Source organism: Gordionus sp. m RMFG-2023, chromosome 4, assembly GCF_954871325.1.
Source record: "Gordionus sp. m RMFG-2023 chromosome 4, tfGorSpeb1-WG-v2, whole genome shotgun sequence".
NCBI classification, from domain to species: domain Eukaryota; kingdom Metazoa; phylum Nematomorpha; class Gordioida; order Chordodea; family Parachordodidae; genus Gordionus; species Gordionus sp. m RMFG-2023.
The window spans coordinates 34,577,400-34,599,431 of record NC_088778.1 but is presented as its reverse complement, the minus strand read 5'-3'; the positions used below and the strand labels follow the sequence as shown (position 1 = coordinate 34,599,431).

Sequence of the window (22,032 nt, the reverse complement as noted above, 5' to 3'; positions counted from 1 at the left end):
ACCTTTTAACCAGATTTATATTTTATTGTAATTTATTACGAAAAAAACGAAAAGCATAAATTAGCAATGTCCGAGAAAAATTAATTTATAAAAATTCATATTTCATAAAGTGTTATAAGGAAGGTAATGGTCAAGGTCAATTTTGTGTAAACATTTCAATCTTTTTTTCGTGTAACTTTATAGTTTAGTTTTAGAGTTGGTAAATTCTTTAAATGGTTCTTAGGAAAAATTTTGGGAAAATAAGTGGATATATAACAGGAAATTTCAGGAAAAATTAGAAGACATAACAAGAAATTAGATGGAAAAAAAGGATGGATACTTTAAACATTTGATAGTAAATAATATTATTAAAAATGAAAGAAAATCGAATAAAAAATAAATATGGGGGTTGAGTCTGTGAAAGAAGGGGCTATAAAAAGTGAAGAGGTAACCTTACCAAAATAAATTTAAACATTGTTTGTATGTTAATCTACGGTAAAAATTAATAATTAAGGTGAAATATTTGATTTTTTTAATAATCATAAATTTCTAAATTATGAAAAACATACATTGGGAGACTTTTTTAGCCTTTTTTGTGGAACAGTTGAATAGTGGACAGGAGCGTGGCTAGCCTTTACAATCTCAGGGGGCTCACTGTAAAGATTTTTATGGGGGGCTTTGCCCCCCCCCCATGCTCACCAATTTGCTTTTATATTAATATATTATACTTTTTTTAAATTTGTTAGTTCCAATTATTCTCAATTTTAATTTTCTCATTTATTATATTATGCATACAAAATAAACTGGCAAACCAATACAAGACATTTTTAAAAATAATTTTTTTTAATACAAAATTTATTTATATTACAACTCAATTTTCTTTTCTAAAATTTAATATATTTAAGAAATATTCTGACTTGCCCCGTATAACCCCGGTTTCCCATATGTTATTTTATTTTTGTTGTTAATCGTTTTTTATATGTTTTAAATTAGATTAAATGCCATAATATCAATTGCTATATTATTTTACATTAATTTTCACAAAGCTTTTTTAAACAATATGCATAAATATTAAAATTTAAATTTTTTTTATTAATTTACATATCATTACAGTTCAAACTAATTTTATTATAAAAAGGTACATTATTATAACTAAATGAATTATTTATTTCAGTATTTGTTAAATTGATATGCAAAATTTTCTAATAAAAATTGTGTGCCATTGAGTAAAATTAAAGTGAAAATTAAAATTAAATACAAAAAAGAATTATCAAAATTGATAAGAAAAAAAGATTGAGAAAAGATCAGAAAAATGAAGATTAAAAATAATTTAATGAGATTGAAAAGGTCAAAAATGTATGCAAAAAATTACAGTGTAAGGAGAAAAATTCATAAAAACGTAAATATCGTTATGTAATGACTTAATAGTGCATTTAATCTTTAATCTTTAATAGCACCTTGGTCATAGACCTGCCCAAATGTGAACGTACGTGAATTATATTAAGGCCCATCCTTCATATTCCGATTTTTTTACTCAAGGATATCAACAAACCTTGTAACCCAGATATGAAGCAAAAAAAGGGTGGTACTACACCGGAGCTATTTGAATATGTTAGTAAATGAGTATAACAAAGGAAGAAAAAATATAAGAATAAAAAATATATGAATAAAAAAGATCCTTCTTCCAAAAAATTATTTTTATATTCTAAATTTTATTTGTTAAAAATTAAATTAGGTATTTTAATCTTGAGGTAGTAAACAAATAAATAAATAAAGAGAGAATTAAAAATGGTAGACAAGAGAAGATACATAATTTTAGTAAAAATTAGTAATAAAACATAATAGTATTTTTATAGTAATGAAAAAACATGTTTTGGAAAAAGTAGGTTTTTTATGTAAAAAATAAATAAATAATAAATTTTTTATTTATTTTTATTTTTATTGTTTATTTATTTATTTTAAATTTAGATTTAAAAAATAAACAAATTTTTGGTAAAGTAAAAAAAAATAAAAATGGAGGATAGGAAGCAAAGTAAGAAAATGGAGGAAAATATAGTATTAGGGATAAGAGAGGCTATTAAAAAATAATATGTCTATAGAGAACTTCTTTAGAACTAGATTCTTTAAGATTTGGAAAAAATAATTTTTCAAAAATAAAAATATATTCTTTTATTTAACATTACTAGAAGAATGAATTAAAAACCTTAAATATCCTATGAAAGTGTTTATTACATTTAAGCGTGATAAGCATTTTTACCTCCCTGATTGAATCTGAGATAAGTTTTGTTTTGTATATCAAGAATCTTTCAATATTAATCTTTAAACATAATCATACATAACAATATGTCCCACGTGTAATAACAATGTTTCCCAAAAGAAATAAATTATTTACAAACGAGCCAACAGATGCCCTTCATCAGGTACTTTCTTTAACAACAATGAACCTGTTATGCCTCCTTCTTCTTATCCTGCTCTTATTAATAGTATTAATTTGGAACCAATACCTACAACTTCAAGCTCCAACAATACCTTCAACACAAACAATCATCTTCATGCCCAGATAATAACATTAATTCAACTTTTATTGCTGAGGCACAAGAATGGCTAGAAAAATTTATGAAAGGAAGCCCCCCCCCCACAATAGCTCGTATTCCGAAAGGTGCTAGAATTATATTTTCACTTTTTTTTAGCTATTTTAACCTCCCTCCCTAAATAAAAATATTAAAAGCTTAGATAATTGGATTAAATTATTATCATTTGTATATTTAAATCTACATCTCACATCATCAAAATTAAACTTAACACATAACATCAAAAAAACATTAAAATCAAATGATAATAGTTATTTTGATATTCCCAAACAACCTCCACATTCTTCCAATAAGCATTTGACAAATAAAAAAAAGGCTAAGTTTATTGAAAATAAAATAAATCTATGCAATGTAAATTCAGTTATCAACATAGCCTGTTCAAGTGATACTATGGCCCCCAATAATGATATAACTCTCACGGCCATGAAATCTAAACATTCTCAAGATTTTTCACAAATCATCCTTCCACCATCTAATAATCCCATTCCACTAACCGAGATGGAAATATTGGAAGCAATAAAGTCTTCAAAAAGAATTCTTCAGGAGGCATCAATGGCTTTCGAGCCATTTATCTCCAAGATACAATTAAACAAACTATACCCCTATATCAAAATATACTTATACAATTCACTATATTGCTCAATCATATCTTTCATAATAATATACCTAATCCCATTCAGCCCATAATTTTTGAAGCCTGCTTAATATCCTTAAATAAAACCAATGGAGACATCTGGCCTATTGCAGTCACTCTTCATGCGAATCATTTCCAAAATAATTTGCTCTCGTATAAAATCTAACCCATCCAATCTACTACAACCAAACCAGCTTGGTTTTAATATTCCTGGAGGATGTGAGGCTGCATCCCACTCGACACGTGTCATCCTCCATAACAAACATGATCAATGCCTTCAATTCACTTAGAAGGGAACATTTTATACCCTCTTTTTGTGAAACTTTCCCAGATTATACAACATACATCGCTGCATTTTACAACCAACCCTTCTTTTTAATATTTAATGATTCTATTATTTTCTCAAAATAGGGCATTCAACAAGGAGAACCTTTAGGTCCAGCATTATTCTGTCAGGGCATTCAATTAATTATATAAGAGATCTCTTCCAATTGTGATCTTAAATTAAATGTTTGGCACCTGAAAGATGGCACACTAGCCACCTCTTATAAAAAATCATAAAAATTCCAACAATCATAAATCACTTAGCCCCTATTACAGGACTATCACTAAACCCTCATAAGTGTTATTCCCCCATTGAATGGATTGCCCACCCGAAAATTTTATTTTAGTGGACAAAGCCAATAATACCCATTTAGGTTCACCCATTGGAGATGATAAAGCTATATTTCATTTTAGAGATAAATTCCTTGCTAAATTTAATAGAATGAAAAATATTTTAAAATATTTACCTGCTCATCAGGTTTTATATTTACTGAAAAATTTTCTATTCATTTCAAAAATTTTACATACCTTTCGTTCATCTACAATTTCCACATCCTCCTAGGTATTATTGGACCTCGAAGTCCACTTAAAATACTATCAACGAAGAACTCAGAATAGCCATAGGCCTTCGCTTAGGATGTGAAATCGTATCACCTACATCATGCGTCCTATGTGAAACCCAAATCGATAGTCTAGGACATCACCCCCTTCACTGTCGTTTCTCAAAAGGCAGATTACCCAGAAACCATGCTATCAGTTCAATCATCAACAGAACCTTGAAATCCTCAAATATTTCCTCTACTCTAGAACCCGGCCTCAGCCTCGACTCAAAAAGACCAAATTGTATGATGCTGCTCCCTTAGAACCAAGATCTATCTCCTGGAATTATACTTGCGTGGATCGTTTTGCCAGATCTTTTTCTTCCAACTCTATCACGAAAGCCGAAAACACAAAAACAAACAAATATGGCAACCTTAATAATGTTTTGTTTGTTCAACCCGAAAATTATTCAGAAGGCTTCTACCTTCGACAGAGAACATCAACTGAAATCTACCGTTCTATCTGCAAATCCTTACATGGGTCATTAAGCCCCATCGATCATACCTAATTAAATTTTTAAATTATTATTTTATTTAATATAGTTTTTATATAAATTCTATTTTACAAATAGTTTACATGTTATTTTAAATACATATATTTTTTATAATTTTAGTGTTTATAAACAATACAAATTTTTTAAAAAAATACAGTACTAGCTTTTTTTATATATATATTTTTAAATTATAATTCGTAATTGAAAAATTTAAGTAAGAAAATAGTAACATTTTATAATAATTTGGAAGAAGGTAAAAATAAGGAGGGTAGTAAAATTATAAATGCATTGTTAAAAAGCAAATTAATCATAATCAATCATATTACTACTATATAAACCTTTTTATGAATAATTGTCTTAAACTTTTTTAAATATGCTTAAGTCAATTTTATTTATTAAATAGAAAATTGAGATTAAAAAACCATATTAACTAGCTTATTAAAATCAAATTTTATTTTCTGATTTTAAAATTTAACACATTAATATCCATAAGAGGGCGTCATATGCCTAAATATGATATCATTTTAGGAAATCAAAATGATTAATAGTTAGCGTTTTTTTTACATGAGGAACTCAATATTTTAAAATAAAATGATAGGTTTCTTTGACATGAAATTTTTGAGAGGTTTAGAATTTTAAAATAATAGAAAATTTAAAATTGTATTTGAGTGGTGAGTTATCCTAAAAATATTTTGATTTGACCGGTTGCAGAGCTCGTGAACCACTTACTAAATATTAGATTGACCAAATTTGCTCGTAAAACAAATTGTAAAATGTTCATTTTTGTTTTATATTTATCTATAAAATATGTGACAACATTATCCCAGAAAATATATTAAAAATATTTTGACTAATAACAGACCGATTTCCATGGAAAACTCATCATTTTTGTTTTTCAAGCAAATATCTACGTGATAAGCTTTATTCTAAAAAATATTTTGAAAATGTTTTGATTTGACCGGTTACTGTCATTGATCAATTTTGTTAGTAAGTTGGTTGCTCTCTTATAAATTCATAATTATCAACGAGCCCATTTGAAGAAGGATACATCATAGGCACAATATCTACTCTTTTTATGTCATTAAGAATTTCAATAAACATCTCAGGAGATGACTTGTCCCTTAACATATAATAATAAAATTTTTGTATAAAAATTAATTATATTCCTTACCTAATTTATTGCAGGAATAATATCGGGTGTTTTTAAAAGAAGCCCCCATAAAAATGAGGCCGCTATAAAATAAATGCCCACGAGGCGGAAGCGTGGCCAGTTTAATAGTGGTGAAGTAGAATAAATATAATGAGGGGTTATCTATTAAATTTTTAGATGAAATGGGGCATGTAAAAATTAATAATTTTATTATAGACCTATTAAAATACAACGATATTGTTAAACATCAACAAAATCATATATAGACTCAATTATAGACATTATTTTCCAAATAAAACTATTGAATCATTTTTAGAAACTCATCTTCGGGTTAAACAATATACCATAATAATTCATTAAATTATTAATGTTTTAAAAAAAATAACTCTTTTACATCCATAATATTTTGATAGTTAAATTCCTATTTTAAGTGATGAAGGTAGTACAATTATTAATAAAAAAATTCTTTTTAGGGGGTATGTATAGCGAGAGGGGTTTGCATCCAGCAAATATCCTGTCATGTAAACACTTGGTCCATCTTATAAAATATTTTGAAATCGTCAATCCGAATAGAGTTGTTTAGTTTGCCATAAATATTGTTATCAATGCAACAATGCCCCCTAATATACTTTATCGTTGTTAAATCTTTTAAAAGGTATAAATATGTTAAAAATCTACCAATAAGTCAATGACCATGATTAGTGTTGTTAATTAGTCGAGTTCTTTCCACTACGACTAATAGTCATAGTCATGAAAATCGACTAAAAACTTTAGCGACTAAATTGATCTATTTAGTCAGCATATAGGTAAAAATATATATTGTAAATATTAAGTTAAAATTTATGTGATGATTTATGATAGAAAAGTGACAATTATCATAATCGTTATTTTTGAACTTTTTTGAATTTTTTCAAAGAATAGGTTAAAAATCGCATTATTTTTAAGCGTTGCGTTATTTAATACAGCGTTATTACAACTCAGTTTTATAACTAATTTAACATAAAGCTAGAGATAATTATTTTAAAAATAATGTACCTTTTTATTGAATCCGTTATTAACTTTATTATCGTATAACATATTTTTTATCAACGCATCGCAACATATGTATTTCAAATGTTATCGTACATCATAATGCCCCATATTTATTCATTTTTACCTATTTATTGGTTTTATTTTATATGATTATTTTTTTTTCATTTAAAAAAAAATTGTTTTTTTTGTAAATTTTTTAAAATTTTAAATCATTTCATATCGCCTCTTTTTTAATTTTAAAATGACCACCTGAATTTGTCTGAATTGTTTTTTCCCACACGTATAGGGGTTTCCTTTGCTGCGAAATTGTCTGAAATTTACAGGGTATATACTTTAAACATGCTGACACATGATTCAAACTAAATAAATGATTTAAGTTTTACAAATTTGCAAAAAAAAAACCTAGTTTAACAAACTGAATTTTCAAACTCCTATGACACATGACACAAATATTTATTGTTATATATTTGAATATTAGTTTAAAACTTGTTAATTTAAAATAAAATAAAGTCAATGCAATACGAATAAATACGATTCTTATTGCAAGGACAAAGAAAATCCGGCGACAAGCTCTGCGACCTCCAAGCGACGCAAAAAAGTTACTTCATCGGCTGCCACGGCTCCTGTTTCGTTATCATCTGCTTTTATTTCATGTCTATTACCTGCTGTTGCAACTCCCGCTTCACTAGAGCCTGCAATCGTCAACTTTATCTCCTTCTACTCCCATTATATTTTCTGCTTATACTTCAACTTTGTCATCTGACGACTAGACTCCTATTACGCCTTTAACAAATATTTCTACTTCCGCTATTATATTCTCAACTTCCTTTACTTCAGTGCCTTCTCTATCTTCTGCTCTTATTCCAGCTGTCTCTACCCCATCTACGCATATTACTTCTAACACATCATCTGCTTCTAGCAGTAGCTACTTGCCCGACCCCCGATGTCCAGTGTGTAATTCTAAAATGGCCCTATTGTGCCGAGATCTTCCATTTGCTCACAGCACTCAATCCCGTTTGATTTGTAGAATTTTGTATGATACCAACCCTCCTCTCATGTTACCAAATGGGCAGATTTACGGGAAAAAGGTTAGAATAACACGATTGGAATTAGCAAAATATTTTATGTTTTCGAAATGAGAAATTTTTCCTGAAATTTTCTACACATTTTTCTCCAAATTATATAAGTTATACCGTTTCTTTGTTTATTTAAATGCTTAAATAATATATTTTTTTAAATTAAACATGTTCATAAATCTTTATAAGTGTATTCCTTACAACAGAAATTTGGATATCAAGATTAGTCATTAATAAGGATAATATTAAATTTTTTCAAAATCTGAAATATTCAGAAATTCTAAAAATAATTATTTTAAAAACATTTAGGCTACTATTTTAATTTTAAATAAATTATTATTCAAATTTATTAAAATGGTTTTAAAAAAAAATTTTTTTTAGTAATAAAAGCGAAAAATTCATATTTATATATGGAAAATCAAGAGAAAATAATAGTCATTCATGAGAATTATCCAGTCGCCTCTTTGATATGATTATGATCATGACCCAGTCAAAACGAAAAACTGAAATGGATTGATTACAAAAATACTATTCTTAAATTTATTATCTTTCAAAATTTCATAAAAATGATTAATTATTGGTATATTATTAATTTTTTAATCGCCATTCTTCCACTAAAATTACATCAAGGAAGTGGGATGCATGTAAAATTATAAAATAAACTTTTATTCTTTTTTGTTTAGGCATTGCAGCAAATGGCAGCTAATAACGAGAACACTTGCCCACAAACGAGAGAGTAAGAGTCGACCATTTTTCATAAATATTTTAAAATGCCCATATCTTACTCAAAGACCCCAGGGCAGGGCCTTATTTTAATTTTATTAATATACGCGGGGCTGGCCGGGTCTGAAATTTTTTTTTAATAAAAATATCCCTATCGGGCCTAAATAGTTTTAAAAAGTCTAGCCTGACCGTATATTTTAAAATCAAATGTTTTAAATCGCCATTATAAGGGATAATTGGGATATGATTATGATATAAATGCTGATATATAAATGAAGAAATAGCAGATCGACCAGATGTTGAAAGATTTATCCAAATGTTTATAGCATTCGAAGTATAACACTACAATTAACATAAGTGTATTTTGAAACCAGGTAAGTTGGATAAAATGTCATTTTGAAAAAATAGACAATAATTTTTCCAATGAGATATTAGTGCATATAAGATTTAGAGAGAATATTTATTTAAATAATAATCTTTATGCCTCATTAAATTTAGACGCATATCAAATCCTATTAACCATTGATCAGGAAGTGGCTGCTATAGCTCATTTAACGGAATAACGGGAAAATTACAAATCATTAAATTATTTAATTCATCAACATTAATTTCAGTGACAAATCTTGATGATGATAATGATTATTTTGAAAAATTTATTAGAAAAAGAAGAAAATAATTAAATTAAATTAATACAGCATCTAAATGAAGATTCCATTAGCTCATTATTAGAAATTTTTTTACGTAAAAGAATTAATAAAATATTTTCAACTTCTGGGAAGAGCATAAAAGGTTGAACATCTATTAACTAAATCTCGAGGCTTAGATAATATTTTTCTGGCTGAAATATTGAGTTAGCCGTTTTTAAAAATAAGCTCAAATCGACCCGTTTAACAACACTTGATCAACCATAGTTAATCTTTTAATCATAGTTATTCAGATAATAAGGCTTCATAAGATATTTTAACATCTTCATGATAAAAATCTAACAAATATTTAATTTTTTTTCTATCACCATCTGAAAATGGTTGGAAAGGCTTTTGTGGAAGTAATAGCGGATTTGTAAGTGCTGGATGAATTAAAATCCATTCATTTATTTGGGTTATAAATGTATATAAGAGAGTGGACATGTGTTTTAATACTCTTCTACTGATTTTATGTTAATTTATGAGCTTGCTTTCTGCAAGTCGAGGGGTACAAATATTAAACACGTATAACTCAGCTTTTGACTCAACAATAATATATAAAATATGAAATTCTTCATCAACATAAGCTCGAATTTCCTTGAGTTCTAATAAAATGTTCTCCGCTATTCTCATCTTCTTAATCAAGTCAATGTCATGTTTTTGAAAAGAATTAAATAAAATAGTTGTATATACATTCTAATGAGAAAAAAAATTGGAATAAGTATTGAATCCAATAATTTTATTGCTTCTGAGTAAATATTTCCTTCAGGCCATTGTGATATTTCAGTAATAGCATTAATAATCGGCTCTTCTAACTCCATAAAAGCTTTTACTGCTTGATGGCGGAGACTTGATCTCGTTGGACAAGTTTGCAATTTCTTTCTCCCTGTAAGGAGTTTCAGAGATAATTATTATTTGACTAGAAATTTAGATAAATATTACGCCATTAAAATTTGAAAATAATAGGTAAATTACGCCAAGGAATACTTGAAATCGAAATTAATTGATAAAATAACTTAGTGGATGAATGTGATAAATAAATTTAATTAAAAAAATACATGAGATAGGAATAAATATTTACAAATATAAATTAATATTAACATAATATTTTTGAAAAATATAATCCGGCATCTGCATTTTTTAGCTTTGGAGGGTGGGTATTTGTCCCCCTGCCCCCCCCCCGTTGCGTACGCGCCTGGTGCTATTTAATTATTATATTATTTTAATAAATTAGATTAATACATGTAAATTATGTTTTCACTATGTCAGCTTGCTGTGTTAAAAATGGAATATCATTATCAATATCACTCATAATGTAATTTTCAGTATAGCATTAACAATTGAAGCTAAATTTTTATTATTTGATTTATTTGCTAAACCTAATTAAATAAATATAATTATTTAGTAATTGAAATTTAACAAATTTATATTGTAATTAGCTGAGTTCAATCTAATCAACTATATTATATTATTTTTTAATTTAATTACTATGTCTCATCCTAAAAATAGTTCTAAGCAACGATATAATAAATTAATTTATAAAAGGTTATCAGATTTATATAGTTGATAATCCTCTATTATATAAATAGGTTTTAAAATATAAATGCCACTTAAGATATATTTGTTTAGATAATATTTTAATAAACATTTGCTATTCAATGCTTTTGATAATAAATATAAATAACAATAACGCCATCTATTTATTTAAAATCTATTGAAATTAAACATAATATTACTCATCCCATAATGGATGTAATCCATAATAGATCTATTTTTTCATTATATTTTTTTACGAGTTTTTGATATTATTACAAACTACAATTATTTTAAGATATATTAAACCAACTTGAGGTGCTACAATAATATATAAAATCTTAATTGCTTCTATCATATCTCACTGGTCCTTATTTTCTAGTTACTAAATGATTCATTTTTAATATGGCATCCTTACCGTGTAAATAACTCAAGGCTTCAATATATGGATAATTATTTCTTCTAAAGATTTTTATTTTTTTGTTTTATCAATTTATCTAAAATGATAAATTCAGATATAAGTTTACATTGAATAATCCGCTTATAATAAACTATAACAGAGTTTATTCTATCTTTAATTTATACAATGCAAAGATTATGAATTTAATTATATGGTGCTATTTAGTTAACTTTACAAATGATTATATTAAACATAAATATATAATCATTATAAATAACCATATCTAATTACATAATATACAACTAGTTTATTGCTATATTTTACTACATTACAGTGAGTGTTATTTATGACTGCAAATTAACCAACATCTCTATCAACAATTTAAAATATTTAATATTGTAATAGATGAATAATTTTTTTTATTAAAAAATTTTATCTATAGAAGTGTCTTCTAATGTTTATTATATGATGCATAAATGACAAAATATGAAATTCAAAATCATTTTTCAAATTTCAAATTTTAAGTAAAAAATAAAACCTGGCCAAAGGCCAAACAGGCCCGAAGACCCAAGAAAGGGGGTATGGGTGCCCAAGTCTCCATAAATTTTTTTTTAGTTGAGTCTATTAATATTGCAAAGGTTAGTGACGCTGCTGGACTATACCTTATAATTTATTAATTTAATTGATAATTCATCACATAGTTAAATTATATCTGCGTTTAATATAAATAACTAAATTTCAGATACACTAACAACTACGGATGGAAGATTTAGAGGTATGTAAAATATAGTTATATTATTTTATAATTACAATGAGCTCTTTCAACATTATATATAACCCTTTACTCCAGAGCTTTCATTTTCTTTCCCTTTAAATTCGCGTTTTCTTTGAGTAAAGTTGTCTCTAATAGCTGTGTTAGTGGGCCATAATTTATATAAATTGTGTAATTTATATAGTATGAAATTAAAAAATTATTTTTTTTGCAATTCATTAGTCTAGTAATATTGCTAAACTCTAATCCTTTTTATAAATGATTTAATTCCTCCATATCATTGTGATTTAAAATGCTTTTTTTCGTATGTTATATATGGCTGGATATCTTAAAATAATATGTATAAAGTGGCTTTATACTTATAATATTTTAGTGTTAATTTTTATATTTTAAATAGAAATAGAATGTTTTCCAAGGTGCCCCTGGATGTCATGTCCAAATGGAATTCGTTGTGGATCTTGTGCCTGTAACCCTTAGTAGAACAGAAGAGTGATATATCGTTGAAATTCAAGATAAAATTAAAATTTAGATTTATCACAATGTTGTTTCAAGATTAATTATATAAATTTTATTTTTTTTTAAGGTTGCTACCAAAATCTTAAAAATATAAATAAATTTTAAAAAAAATTTTGAAGAAAAAAATAACAAGCTATTTTTAAATGTAAAAATGAAATGATGTCCAATTTCATTTTTTGGTATTTATATAAATTTATTTATTTTTGAAATTTTTATAAAAAAAATTAGTAAGTACAATTTTTAATGCTGTTAATCTTTATAAATTTATTAACCCAAACGTTTATAGCTAGATATATTTTTTAGAATCATGAGAAGATTAATCATTTTCCAGAATAAATATAATCCTTTAAGGATACTTTAAATGATTAAGCTAAATTTAAGGAGTTAGAATATTATTAAACAATAATTCGAGCCGAATTTGTTCTACGTAATTCAATAATTACTAATTAGAAACAACTCTTAAGTATATAATGTTTTTATACCTTTCTTAAAATACTAGTGTATATATTTTGGCACGTTCATTTATTAATTTTTGTGCAAGTTACCCCGTCCCGCCCGCGTAATTAAATATTTCCAACACGTCAGAGCTTAATAATATTACTTTTTTACTAATTTCCAGGCCGATCTTTAACATTTTCAAAATTTTTAGCCATGTATTTAACCCGAAGTGTTAAATATTTTTCAAATTTTCCAGCCATCACATTATCAATTAAGTCTCTAAAGCTATCTATATCTATAAAAACCGTTTTAGAAATAGGTTTTTTTTTATGTTATATCTGTATTGGGCAATTAAAATTGGATCATATCATAAATAACTCTTTTGAATTTTTTAGTGAATTTAGTATTTTTTATTTTGGTTATCTAGCTCTGTGAGCTTTTAAAATATATAAAGTATAAAAAATTTAAATGTTGGAAATATAATTTAATACACAAAAAGTTTCTTAGGAATAATTATATTTTGTATGTTTTGAGTTAATTTTTCAACAATCTGTCCTTGCTTGGCGTTACATGCCTATGAATATTCAAAAGATCCAAATCATTCAATCTACTTAAGTTGTATTTCATAGGTATGTTTTTCAGAGACTTGCAGGCCCGGCCCCTGAGTCGGATAGTATTTTAATTTTTTTAAACATACCTGGGCCGGGCCAGAATTTTTTAAAAAAACAACACCCAGGCTGGGCATAAAAATTTTCCGGCCGAGCTGTATATTTTAAAACCAAATATTTTAAATATAAATCAAAAATAAATAAAATCTATTTTAAAAAAATTCTGGCCTGGTCTAAAAATTATTTTTAAAAAAGCCGGGCCGGGCCTGAAAATTTTTTTAAAAAAACCCGGGCTGGGCCGTAAAAAAAATTTTAAAAAAATCTGGCTGCAGGGCTCTGTTCTTCTTAAAAAAGAGAATGTTCTCTCATTAGTTAATTAATGGGAAGAGTTGCTAATATATTTATATAACCATTTTAATATAGTGGGATTATAATCTAAAATGTGTTTGAAATAATGCAAAGCATCCATTGGGGCTGTATCAACCATAGCTAATCTTTTAATCATATATATTCAGCTAATAAGGCATCTCATGATAAAAATCTAACAAATATTTTTTTTTCTATCATCATTTGAAAAAGGTTGGAAAGGCTTTTGTAGAAGTAATATCTGCCGATTTGTAAGTGCTGCATAATGTATTAAAAACCATTCATTTATTTGAAAATGTATTTAAGAGAGGACATTTGTTCTATAATCTTCTACTGATCCTATATTAATGTTTTGACGATGTTGCTTGCTGCAAGTTGAGGGGGACAAATATCAAACACGTATAGCTATGCTTTTGACTCAACAATAACATATAAAATATGAAATTCTTCATCAACATTAGTTCTAATTTCCTGAGTTATAATAAAATGTTCTCCGCTATTATCATCTTCTTAATCAAGTCAATGCCATTTTTTTGAAAAGTATTACATATAATAGTTGTATAATTAAATAATAGATTCTAATGAGAAAAATAATTTGGAATAAGTATTAAATCCAATAATTTTCTTGCTTCTGAGGAAATATTTCTTTTAAGCCATTGTGATATTTCAGTAATATCATTAATAATCGGCTCTTCTAACTCCATAAAAGCTCTTACTGCTTGATGGCAGAGACTCGATCTCGTTGGACAAGCTTAAAATTTCTTTATCCCTGTTGGACAAGGAGTTTTAAAGATTATTATTTTGACTAGAAATATAGATAAATAATACGCCACTAAAATTTGAAAATAATAGGTAATTTACGCCAAGGAAAACTTGAAATCTAAATTAATTGATAAAATAACTTAGTAGATGAATGTGATAAATAAATGTAATTAAATAGATATATGAGATAGGAATAAATATTAACAAATATAGATTAATATTAACAATAATATTTTTGAAAAATATGATCCGGCATCTGCATTTTTTGGCTTTGACGGGAAGAGGGGGTGGGGAATTTGTCCCCCTGCCCCCCCTCCGCCGCTGCGTACGCACCTGTGTAATTTAGATTCAAATAATATAATAATCAAAATGTTTTAGTATAGGTTATTCTATGCAATAGATATTCTACATACATTTAGATTCTCCTATATAATATCTAGAATATTTAATATTTTTACTACATCTGAGTATTCATTATCCAAAATCTTTAAGGCGGAAATTTTTTAAGTAACCAGACTCTTTATATTATTTCCAAATGCTTATATCCCCAAAATACTATATTTATTATGTTCCTTCTCTTTTTATCCATTTAAAAAATTAATAATTAGAAGTACTTTTTATATCTTTACCTGGAAATATTTTTAACCTAGATTCATTCAAATCTTTCAAAATGAAGATAAAATGAATGACTGGAAGGAAGCCTCGTCGACTTAAAACCTAGGAAATCCTTTAATGAATGAAAAATAAAATAGATTTGGATTTAACCTAGTTCATATTGCATCAACTGCAATCTCCTAGTAAATGCCAGGGGCAGACTTGGTCTTAATTGCATAAAAATTGATAAATTATTAAAAGGCTCATATACCTAATATTCTAGAATCTTAGAATCTATCCACAGATACCGATCTAGATCTGATGGCCTAATAGCTATAAACTGTTTCATGAGAATTCTTATTTAGGATTGTATTTGTGTCCCACCTTTCTTCTACTAATATAATAACAACCTATTTACTTTAACAATGATTAAAAAAATTTAACATATATAAAAACCTCAGAAGTTTTATATTATCACCATTTTCAACTTCTACCAACCAACAGTTGGCTTTTATGATCTTCGGTTTCTTTTAAATATTAATCACACTAACTTTCATCTAGGGAATTCTTGATATTTGGGCTAAATGTTCAAAGAAATATTTTTAAATTCAACTATTGTTTCTTTTTAAAAATATAATCAAGTTTTTCTTTAAATTTTTTGATTCGTTATTTTTTTTATAGCTTCATGTAATATTATTTAGTTATATTATATTCAAATAAATTATTTTTAATATAAATTGACGTGGTTGTTGACCAAAGTTTGAAATTAGTATAGACTGAGAGATATAAAATTAATAACTTTTTATAACTTGTTTGATAATGTAAATTTATATATTTATAATATCATGTTAAAGAAATGTATCGATTTATTAGAAATATAGAATTTTAAGTTTATAATATATAATATATTATAATCAAATTTTGTAATAAGAAATATGAAATATATAATATTAGAGATTAAAGCTTTAGTTATCTTATGCAAGCCCGTTGACAATTTCCCCTGCATGAGAAATTATTTCCATTCCCGCGGCAACCCCCATAGTTAAAAGCTAAACATTTTCCTTCTCCAGCGTTGTAATACCACCTTTCAACCAAAGCTTCGCATGGTCCAGGATCCACTGGTAAATGGCATACTGTAGTTATAAAATAATTTAATTATTAATTTATATATTATATGAATAATCTGTTCATTTTTTAACTATATATCATTTTAATTATAAACTTTATGGAAGTTCATAATATAATTATATCAAAAGATAATCATTTTTATGATATAGAGATGAAATTAAAATCATATAGAAAGGATTTAGAATGATAACATAACACTTATAATTGAATTATAATTATCAAAGTTATACATATTATTTGCCTTAAATATTTCAAGTTTGAGTGTTGAATATAAATAAAGATAATTTAAATATATTTGTTTTATAATTTTAAAACAATTAATAAATAAAATGAATTTAATATCATCGAACTTAAGACTTCCGAATTTGTTTATTTTACGTTGCATTTAAATCGTTTTATATATTCTTAGTATACAAGCATTCTGATATTACTCTTTCTACATTTTAAATTAAGAAACCACTATTAATCAGTTATATTATGAGACACCGGGGATTATCATGCATCTATTGCCAAAAGATTTTTTGAAATTATATACAAATAATTAATTTATAAATGAAAATTATATTTTGATGTAAACACATAAGACTTTTGCACAACCGAATTCTAATTTTTATTAAAATATAAAATAATATATGCAAGTTAGGTTTTATTGCAAAGGTTTAACTCTCTTTTATAAGTAGAGAAATTCTTCTGAGTTTTTAATGTTTCTAGATTTTATTTTGAACAAAGTCAATACATATAGAACTAGGATATCTTGCTAAATTACAGACTTGGACCCATTTGATGCCAATATTACATTATTGGATAAATAGTAAATTATAAAAAATTTATATTAAAAAAAATATTAAAGATTTATTTTTTGGTTTATCTAAATATAAGATCCAATTACATAAAAACACTTAGATCCTTAAATTCAACATATTGAGATAATTGTATGATTACCTAGACAACAGATTTCTTTTTTAGTTTTGTTTATGATTAGGCTTATATGTTTTGAATTGGTTTTAATAAAATATTAAGCTCTAATAACCCTAGATAAAGCTCAAAATATAGTGCCATCATCAAGATATTAAATGTTATCGTCCAAAATAAATATAGATTGATGTCATTTTTATCAATGGAAGAGAGGGGTTCAAGGGTATCTCTTTGCTTAATAAAATTATAAAAAGCTATAATGTAAGTGCTCAATAGGATGGATTTTAAGATCTACTATTCCCGACACGGCCCATGATAATTTATTTGTGTCAGACCCGTGCAAAAAAACTAATGAGGTTGGGTGAGCAAAGAAATGACCAGAGCTCTTAATGGAAAATAGAAAAAATCGAAAATAATAATTTTAATAATTAAATGCTGCTACAATGATCATTATTCATAAATACGTTTTCTTTTTTTTCTTCTATATTTTAGGTTTATTGCTATAACTAAATCTAAATCCTCATCATTATTTGGTATTTTGTAATAGGATATATTTCTTTTTAAAAGACAGGCTTGTAGGACTGGGATGTGGAATCACTATCGTAGCGGTATTTTGCTATTGTAGAATCATTACAATTATTTTTAAGAGATATGATTATTAGAATTTTTATATAATTTTTTTTCTGTTGTTAAATTTAAATGATAATATTCTTACTACAATATATATAATTTTAATAAAATACTTATTAGGAGAGACTGGGATTAGGTAAACCCCCGGGGTTTGGCAAATCTCTTAATCTCATTTAAAAATTAATATCTTAATATATCTTATTAGCATGCTTCTATAGGCAAAAAATCTATGCCAAAATTGTGAGAATAAAATCACAAAAATAATTATATGAGTAAGAATCCAATCCTCACCATTAAACTATAGTTTCATTAGATTAATAAGTTTTGCTTCAATTATTTTTTTTTCTCTGAACGAATTTAACAAGAATCATCAGTCATATTTAAAATTTTAAGTTTATGAAATCCTGTCCTGCGAGAAGGAACTGTTACCCCTTATATAGCAATATTTAATTATACAATAAATTTTTTAGCACTTCAAAATATTTTAACAATCCTAAATTAGAAATTATGAGCACTTTAAATAATTATATTAAAAATTTATCTTGGATAAATTTTATCTGTATGTAGATACTTATGAAAAGTATCTTTTACCAACACTAAAATTAGAAATTCATGAAGTTTAAAATTTGCCAAATATCAATTAAAATATAAAGATTATTTATTTTTTAGTATATAAACTAAACTAAAATAATTGATCAATTGCATAATTTATTAACCGTAGGTATCATAATAAATTATGATTAAATGTAATATAATTACAAAATATGAAAATTATTATTTTACCGTCAGAGCCATTGGTTTTGGAGAAATGATCAAATAAGCCTAAAATTTAATATTTCAATAAATTGGTTCTTTATCATAAAATGCATAATTACCCACCTAGAATAACCAGACAGGCAATAATATTTGCTAGTAATTTCATACTGAATTTTAAGAAAATTAATTGCCAAAAAAATGAATAAAGTTTACAATATTAAATTAATTTATATATATTTTAAGTTTTTTTTATATAATCATAATAAAATATTAATTAATTATATTCTTTGATAAGAATTTTTTTGGCAAAGATTGTTGGTAATTAAATTCTCATATAGAGATAAAGAAAATGACTTTAACAGGATTTTAATAAACACATTTATTCTATTTTTTTTTAAAAAACGCATTCATTTCAATTCCTGACAATTAATTTTAAAAAGTTTTAACTTAAATTTATATAAAAATATAAAAACATAAACTGTAGATCTCAACCATGTTATCCTTGGCATTTAATTAAAAAAAATTTATAAAGTGTATAGAAGAAATGATGTAATCGGATATAATTATAAAATGTACATCTCAAACATAAAATTTTTATTGCTAATATAACTTTATGAAAATGATTGGATAATCAAATATTAGGGAATGACTAAAATACGCGTCCCCGAAAACTACGCGTCCCTACGCGTCCCCGGTCAAAAAGACTTATTTTTAATATTATTAATAGGAAATCTTATTAAGCTTTATAATATGAGTTAGAAAATGTTTTTTTTAATTTAAAAAAAATACGGTAACTAAATAAAATTTATAAAAATTTATTTTTTTATAAAATAAACTACGCGTCCCCGGTCAAAATACAGTTTTTTTTAAAAAAATAAAAACAGATTCATATTTAACTCATTAAAAGAATACAGAATATGTAAATATTATATTTTAAAGTATTTTATAACTTAGTGATTTTTTCAAAAAACCGTTTTTTTTTTAAATAAAAGCAGATTCATGTTTAGCTTTTCATATTAATAAAAAATATTAAAAAAAAAAATTTTTTCTAAAAAATTTAAATTTATATAATTTTATTTATTTTTTTTAAAAAAATATTATATAGATGACATCAACTGTCTTTAGGCTTGTCACAACTCTGACATTATATAAATGAATTATTTTATCTGATAATAGTCAATTATAATTTTGTTAATATATTATGTAATATTCAACTTCTTTATTAATTATTGGACGTTTGTCCTACTTAAATAGGTAGTGATTTTTAATAATATTTAATTAATATTAACAAATTCGGAAGTATTTAAGTTATGTTAGCGCCATCTATAATATTATATTTTATTTTAAATAGCATTATATTTCTAAGTTGAAATGTAAATATAATAAGTGGAAACTTAGACAAAGACAAAACAATATAATTTCAAGGATGTATACTGTTGATCCTAAATCCGGCGAGAGATTTTTCCTACGTTTACTATTACTTCATGTTGTTGGCGCCACAAGTTTTGAATATTTGAGAACTGTAAATGGAGTTTTATATAATACTTTTAAAGAGGCGGCTTTTAAAAGAAATTTATTGGTTGATGACAAGGAATGGGAAGCATTTATGGAAGAAGCGTCAACATTTTTAATGCCCATACAGTTGCGTCAATCTTTTGCCTTTATTTGTATTTTTTGTCAGCCAGAAAATCCAAATAACCTCTGGGAAAAATTTAAAAAATATATGATAGTAGATTTCGCACATACCCATACAGATTCTATTGCAATTAATATGGCCTTATCAGATATAGAAAAAGTATTGCACGACCATGGTTTTCGTTGTAGTAATTTCAATTTGCCTGTTCCTACTTTAATAGCTCAGGATGATTTTTATAATAATGATCTTGAGGCAGCTGAGGCATTGAAACTAATTACTAAATTAAATTTTTTACAAAAATCAGCCTTTGATTTAATCGTTCAATCTATCGAAAATAATGATTTTCCTCAGCGTTGTTTTTATATTGATGGTCCAGGTGGATCGGGAAAAACTTTTTTGTATAATACCCTAATGTGCTACATTAGAGGACGCAACCAAATAGTTTTACCGTTTGCAACAACAGGCATTGCCACTATTCTTTTAAATGGGGGTAGAACAATACATAGTGGATTTAAATTACCTATTCCGATTGTTGATAACACTGTATCTCGCATGAGTCTTCATTCCCCTGATGCTACTGTTATTAAAAGGTCCAAATTAATTATTATCGACGAAACCACAATGATGACTAAATAGGCTTTACGCTGTATCGATAGATTACTTAAAGATATAATGCAAACACAGTTCCCATTCGGTGGTAAAGTTATATTATTGGGCGGCGATTTTAGGCAAACTTTACCTGTCATTCCAAACAGTTCAAAAGCATATATTATTGAATCGTGTCTTAAGTCTTCTGATTTATGGGTTTATTTTAAAGTTATCCACCTGAATGAAAATATACGGTTATCTTCTGAAGATGTTGAGTATAATTCCTGGCTTTTGAATGTTGGAGAATCTTTATCAAATGTTTCCAATCCTTTACTCCCTCCAGATTCGATTGTTATCCCAAATTCATTATTAGAAAATTCATTAATCAAATCAATATATGGAGACTCCATACAAATATCTGATATTAACCTATTTTCAAAAAAAATTATATTAACCACTAAAAATAACATAGCCCTAAATTTAAATAACGAAATTATTCAAAAACTACCAGGAAATTCTAAGATATATTTTAGCGCCGATTCTATACAAACAGATAATCCTGAGGATTTACTTAATTTCCCCATTGAATTTCTTCATTCTCAAACCCCATCAGGAATGCCTCCTCATATTTTAAATCTTAAAGTTGGGACAATAATAATGCTTCTTCGTAACATGAATCCCAGCAGAGGCTTATGCAATGGGACACGACTTCTTATCAAAAATTTACATGATAATTTCATAGATTCTGAAATATTATCAAGGACGCATAATGGCCATCGCGTTTTTATTCCTCGAATTGATCTTTCCCCGAGCGATTCCCGGTTGCCTTTCATATTAAAAAGACGCCAATTTCCTATAATTCCTGCTTTTGTTATCTCTATAAACAAAAGTCAAGGTCAAACATTCGACAATGTCGGCCTCTTTCTTCCTGAACCTGTGTTTTCCCATGGTCAGCTCTATGTCGCTCTAACACGTTGCAGATTTAAAAAAATATGAAAATAAAAATATTACCTACAAAATACCAGGGCACACTTTTGAATGATTAGAGTATTTACTCTTAATGTCGTATATCAGGACGTATTAAATTCTGTAGCTTCAAGTTAAT

The 22,032-nt window shown here is 26.4% G+C and overlaps 2 protein-coding genes across 2 annotated transcripts; one reads left to right on the top strand and one right to left on the bottom strand.

Annotated features, from left to right (window-relative positions):
- Window positions 1-16,122: 16,122 nt before the first annotated feature.
- On the bottom strand, window positions 16,123-18,947 carry LOC135927790 (PI-actitoxin-Afv2b-like). Its single transcript, XM_065463976.1, has 3 exons — window positions 18,827-18,947; window positions 18,731-18,769; window positions 16,123-16,407 (listed from the first exon to the last, which is right to left on the bottom strand). Exons 1-3 carry the CDS (start codon window positions 18,867-18,869, stop codon window positions 16,244-16,246), a joined length of 246 nt encoding a protein of 81 aa, XP_065320048.1. The 5' UTR covers window positions 18,870-18,947; the 3' UTR covers window positions 16,123-16,243.
- A 2,064-nt stretch (window positions 18,948-21,011) lies between these two features.
- Window positions 21,012-21,923, top strand: LOC135928877 (ATP-dependent DNA helicase pif1-like). The gene has a single exon (XM_065465340.1). It carries the CDS (start codon window positions 21,012-21,014, stop codon window positions 21,921-21,923), a length of 912 nt encoding a protein of 303 aa, XP_065321412.1.
- Window positions 21,924-22,032: the final 109 nt, after the last annotated feature.

Coding starts and splice junctions, on each gene's coding strand:
- LOC135927790 (XM_065463976.1), bottom strand. CDS start 18,869: ATGAAATTACTAGCAAATATTATTGCCTGTCTGGTTATTCTAG. Junction 18,770..18,826: donor TGCCTGTCTGGTTATTCTAG/GTGGGTAATTAT, acceptor ATTAAATTTTAG/GCTTATTTGATCATTTCTCC. Junction 16,408..18,730: donor CAAAACCAATGGCTCTGACG/GTAAAATAATAA, acceptor TTATAACTACAG/TATGCCATTTACCAGTGGAT.
- LOC135928877 (XM_065465340.1), top strand. CDS start 21,012: ATGCAAACACAGTTCCCATTCGGTGGTAAAGTTATATTATTGGGCGGC.